The 5608-nt window shown below is 42.0% G+C and overlaps 1 protein-coding gene across 1 annotated transcript; it reads right to left on the bottom strand.

Moving 5' to 3' along the window:
• Positions 1-999: 999 nt before the first annotated feature.
• On the bottom strand, positions 1000-4483 carry mplkip (M-phase specific PLK1 interacting protein). The gene is made up of 2 exons (XM_080492950.1): positions 3953-4483; positions 1000-3067 (listed from the first exon to the last, which is right to left on the bottom strand). The coding sequence occupies exons 1-2, from the start codon at positions 4382-4384 to the stop codon at positions 2951-2953; spliced, it is 549 nt and encodes a 182-aa protein (XP_080349076.1). The 5' UTR covers positions 4385-4483; the 3' UTR covers positions 1000-2950.
• Between the last annotated feature and the right edge of the window lie 1125 nt (positions 4484-5608).

Below are 5608 nucleotides of genomic sequence, written 5' to 3'. Positions count from 1 at the left end.
ATCAGTTCCTTTTTGCTCCGGCTCATCTCTCCCCTGATTACCCTTGATTGTATTCAGCTGTGCCTCGTTTCTTACATGTGTATGTTTCTTTCTTTCTCAGGTTTGTGACTTAATTGGCCCTGATTACAACGAGGGTGTATTCAAGTTAAAACACAAAACTTTCACCGTGTATTGAGTGAACGGTGCTCCGGGCCTCTGAAAACACAACTTTTTGAACACGCTGCTTCTGCACATGCGCACCACAGTCGTAATTTGGCCCTTCTGCACATGCGTGCGTAGGTGGACAATGATGGATTTCCCCCAGGGATTAATAAAGTGATTCTGATTCTGAACAACAATGGCGGCCTTGTCATGACTTCCTTGCGAACGTCTGTGTACTCCCATTGTTAATGTTTATGGCGTACTGTTCTCTGCGCCCATGTTTGTGCGGTTTCATTACAAAAACGACCAACAGCGCCAACCCATGGCCTGGTATGCTAACTACATCATTTCCAGCATTTCTTCCACTTCCGTGTAAACGCACTGCGAAAAGAGAGGCCCACATAAAATATAAACACTATTTTTGAGAAGAACATTACTTAAAACTAGTGAAGTCATCTGTCAACGCAGCAAGGAAATCTTGAAATAAGCTATATACGTCTAGATTTAAGATTATACTGTAAGATCAGGGATTAAAAATAGCTAAATAACTTTAAAAACAAGTGAAATTATCTAGCTTGTCTTAAAATAAGATTTTAAATCTTAATTTCTAAAGTGACGCATTAACATTGACATATCATCATGGTGAAAACTTTTGCAGAGATGACATGTTTATTATCATGTGTCTATTTATGTAGAATTTAAAAACCCCCAACATATTTCTGAACAGATCGTGACACACAACAGAAACTTGGTGGTAACATCAAATGCTGTTGTGACGACGTCTCCTTCTACTGAGAGGAGAGTGGATAGTGAATTACCAAGGGGAAGCAATTAAAAAAAGAGATGGAATTAAAAATGAACTGCAGTAACCAATTTATTTATTTCTTTAAGCCAGTTTGATTGAGTGGCAAAAGTTCAGTTACATTTTATGCAGGGCAAGTCTCTCAGAGGTTAACATTGGCAGAGATAAACTCATATTCAGAAAAACTAGGTCACTCCTTCAGCAAACTGTTCCTCAGCATGAAATTATACAGATTTTGTCCACAAAGGACGTGGCAGGAGGTCACGTATAAGGGTTTGTGATCTTAGATAAAAGGTCTGCAACTTTATGGCCGAAAGAGCAGTTTTGTTAATTTACACCCAAAACAAATTGACTGGCATTGTAAAAAAACTTCACCTTTAAAATGAGGCTCATAAAGCATATATACATCTTCGTTTGCATTTATGAACCTCCATAACGTGAAAAATGTGAGTCGTTCTTTATCCCGTTATACATTCAGTCTAAGAGTTGAACATTAAGAAGAGGCTAATAGGAACATTGCTGAAGAACAGCGACTCACTGCTGCCACCCAGAGCACACATGTGGTACTACATCAATCTTTGTACAATTTATTGACATCATGCTTTATGATCTAAGAATCAATTTTTTCCATGATCTGTTCTTCACACTTCACGATAGTCACTGTGAGCAATATTATTGTTTGTAAATGTCTTTCGATCCATGGTCTTTTATGTTTAAAATCTTTGAAGATTCACTTTACAGCGTTTCAAAAAAAAAAAAAAAGAGGGGGGGGGTAAACCCATCTAACAGGATAAGGTATCTCGAAACTGAGGCAGTGGGGGCAGCTTCACCTCTCATTCGAACAATAGAGTCGCCCTTGAAAGGTTTCACAAGCATCAACATAACTGGGCCAGAGAAACTGCTGATTCTGCATATGAATCGTACTGATACTGCTTTTACAATGAAGACCGCTCCTTCGGCCCTCAACATTAACATACAACCTCTCCTGAATGTGAACAACTAAACAGTTTAACACCTATGAAACTACAGTTAATTAACTTAGAACTGTTCTGACCTGTTTTAAATAATTGAACAGACCAAAGGTGCACTGGGTTATGATAATATCCAGTTCTTTGAATTTGCAACCCAACAAAAACTTCACAAAGAGCTGCTTTCAGGGTTTTTCCACCAAATAAAATTTGTCTGGCGCCACAAAACATGCTAAGTAACTGAAATTAGGAAAGAAAACTAAGGTTGCATTCATGAAGTGTCCTGGGTACAATTTTGATATTTTATCCAGATTTTAGCTTTGAGAGAAAATCTGAGAATTCAAATAAAAACTCAAGCGTGTGGAGCCGGGGGAGGATACACCCTTTAGTTTGGGTTCAGTTAGTGCGCTTTAGTTCAGAGAACTCAGCAGTCTTTGTCATTCTTCTTCTTTTAGGAAGTGTTTCTGAGACTTCCAGTCACATCCAGTACGGAGTTCTGTCTGCGCACAAATATCCCGACCATCCAGCACTGAGCTTCAGCTCAGAATTCTCCTGATCATCATTGTTTGATAACTTTAATTCCCTGCTTTGCTTGAAGCATCTCACTTGTTGGTCTGTGAATATTACTTTGGGATGTATAAATCACCACATCCTGTTTTAATCATATTTCACACACACCATCGTGTTTGAATGAGGACTAAACTTAAAAATGAAATCACACGTCCTGATTGATTAAAGAGGAAAAACATTTCACAACAAAAAGGAGTTTGCTTTTTATTTAAAAAAATAAATACAAACGTAGTCTTTAACTTTTTTTATACAAACAATATCATAAAATATCGAAAGAACTTAAAAGATAATAAAACTTTTCATTAAAAGCACGACACATCTGTGTCGCAGTCCGATCAGAGTGATTGATCCCTGAGTCCATAGAGAAACACACACTGCTGCTGGTGCCCCGGCTCGGACGAGGGGGGGGGTGTTTCCTGTTTGTTATCAGCGTCCAGTTTTTCTAGCTGCTCTGATTATGTCTGCTTGGTCAGTTGGCTCTCCTGGCGGTGGCCTCTGCATGTGTGACAGGCTGCAGGTTTCTCCAGGGATCCTGCAGCATGGACTGGCTGAAGAACCTTTCCACCGACACGTCTGAACATCCAGCCTGAAAACACAAACATGCAAGATGAGAAACGATGTAGAAAAACAGGTCATCGCTAGTGTTGTTGTACGACACCAAGACTGCTCCCCAGGCCACATTTTAAGGTCTTGGTTTTAACGTGGTCTTGGCACCTTGAAGTCTCGGTCTTGACGCCATCTCAGTCTGGTTTCATCCCAGACAGACGCCTTATTATAATAGGTTAATTATTTGTAAAATTTCAGCGCCTTAGGATAAATAATCTATTTTCACACAAGGAGACACAGTTCCTTTGAAAAAAGTAACTCACTAGTTTAAAAACCTAAGTACACATCAGAAGACACCTTCCTTCTGAATAAAGTGACTCAAACAGGCTTGGTGCTGCTTCACCTCCACGTCGCCACTGTGACCTCCACATGGACCAGTGTCTGGATAGACTAGGTACTCAGTACACACATCAGCAGATGAACTCCTAGCCACTGTCCAGCACCTGGTTGCACACTACTAAATCAAATGGTCAGTCTGATTATGGCCAACTGTCAGTTGTTCGTCCAATATAGATAACTTTATTGTCATTGTGACAATTACATCAGAGATGCACTGCAGAACAACATTTCGATGCAGGGTCAACGATAAAACACACAAAAAGTACAGGAGATAAAATAACTTTATATATATATACACACACACACATATATATATATATATATATATATATATATATATATATATATACACATATATAACGTCTATCTGGGATGATACCCTCAGTTTTGTGGTCTTGGTCTCGTTAAGTGGTCTAGTCAACAATACCGGTTACCTCTGCACTGCGTTTTCTCTGCCACTTTATAGGTTATTGCAACATTTCAGACGCTTAATAGCCGATGATTTTACCACTTAGTAGTTATTTACCTTGTAGTTGGGAGTTGAGGGGCTGAAAGAGTGTGGCCGCCAGTGTCCGTCCCCCCTGCCGCGCTTGTGACCTCCGAATCCCTGCGAGCCCCCCGGGGAGTCCCCGAAACTACGGTGTCCGCCTCTGAACCCGGCCGGAGAATCCCCGAAGCTTCGGGGACGACCTCGGAACCCGGCGGGCGACTCCCTGAAGCCCCGGGACCCACTGCCGAACGCGCCCGGAGAACCGTTTCTGTATCCTCGACCTGAGCCCGGAGGGAAAGACTGAGCGCGGGGGGAGTACGCGGAGGCTCCCCGCGGGGACCGCTCGTGGTGTCCGCTATACGGAGGGCGAGCGCCGGGGAAACCCCAACCCGCGTTCGGGGAAGGGTGCCTTCCTGCCGGCTGCGGGGCTTCGGGACTCCGCTGAGGTCTGTGTGGAGATCGGAACATGTCTGGAGAGAAGAAACAGGACGCAGCTGCTCGAAAATCTGTTAAACAATAACAGCTGAACGCGAAGAGTTACCACCGTGTACAGACCGGATCAGGAGCGCCACATCCGGTCCTGCATGCTGATACAGCGCCCTCAGCGGCCGCCAGGAGCATTGCAATTAATTTAACCTGACCCTTGCGGTCAACAGGAACACTGCTCCTCCTTTCACCAGACACGCTGCTTCTTGTAAGAAACTGGATTATAAAATAGGAAATTCCAGGGGAAATTTTCTGTGCCTGCCTCTTGCTGCTGACTAGATTTTTGTTTTTTGGGGTTAGAATCACATCACGTGCTCCATCAGTTGAAATCTCTTTGTTTTTGTTATTTTACTGAACGGTGGGAATGGTATGGACGAGCTGGAACCAGCAGATGGCAGTAGTGCAACATTCACAGATGCCAAGTGAAGAAGAAGAAGAGCTGCAGTTTTTCTTAATTTTTATGCTTTTGAGTCCCGGCCTGTGAAGTCAAAAGCATGAAGTTCTATTAAAGCAACCCAAAGTCAATCAAGTCTGATAAGGCTCTATTTAATTGGCCAAATGTGTTTGTGTACATTGATTGAATGCACAGTGCATGGAAACTTAAATATTATTTCAAATCTGCAGCATATTGTACATTTTCTTTTTGATGTAAATTGCACCAGAAGTCCAAACTTGCTCGAAATCTAAAATCTTCTTTTATTATTACTAATTTCTAAGTTAGTCATTCACATGAATAAAATACAATCACAAAGAAGGACCAATCAAATATAAGAATCAACATAATCTGAAGGTGGAATGATTTTTCTGTGGCTTGTTGAGAAGAAAGTGGTGTGACTGCTGTCAAAAACTAGTGCGGCAACATGTGGACATACACTCTGGTGTGGTGTGACAGCAGGTCAAAGGTCACTAATCGGACCGAACACAGTATGTGGCCAGCGTCGTTGTTTATACGTCTGCCCTGCAACTATCTAACTCGCTGAACATTTTAAAAGTGGTTGTTTTTCTCTCAGTCGGTTAGAATTACCACCACAATCACCCCGTGAGTACTTCCTGGTGAGCACACAGCGTTCTCAGACAGGTAAGAGCAGCTTGTTTCATTATAGTACAGCTGTCTGATTTCTGGTCTGATAAGCTTTAATCTGAACTTCGGCCATTCAGTCCGACTCAACGGAGAACACGAAAGAAACGACAAACTCTGGAACCCTA

This window comes from Lipophrys pholis (genome assembly GCF_963383615.2).
Source record: "Lipophrys pholis genome assembly, chromosome: 1".
In the NCBI taxonomy this organism is placed as follows: domain Eukaryota; kingdom Metazoa; phylum Chordata; class Actinopteri; order Blenniiformes; family Blenniidae; genus Lipophrys; species Lipophrys pholis.
This window is presented reverse-complemented; position numbering and strand designations above follow the sequence as displayed.

Excerpts from the sequence above, each read along its gene's own strand:
- mplkip (XM_080492950.1), bottom strand. The coding sequence starts at position 4,384 with ATGTTCCGATCTCCACACAGACCTCAGCGGAGTCCCGAAGCCCCGCAG. Across the intron at positions 3,068-3,952 it reads CCTCAACTCCCAACTACAAG|GCTGGATGTTCAGACGTGTC; the intron begins GTAAATAACTAC and ends TTGTGTTTTCAG.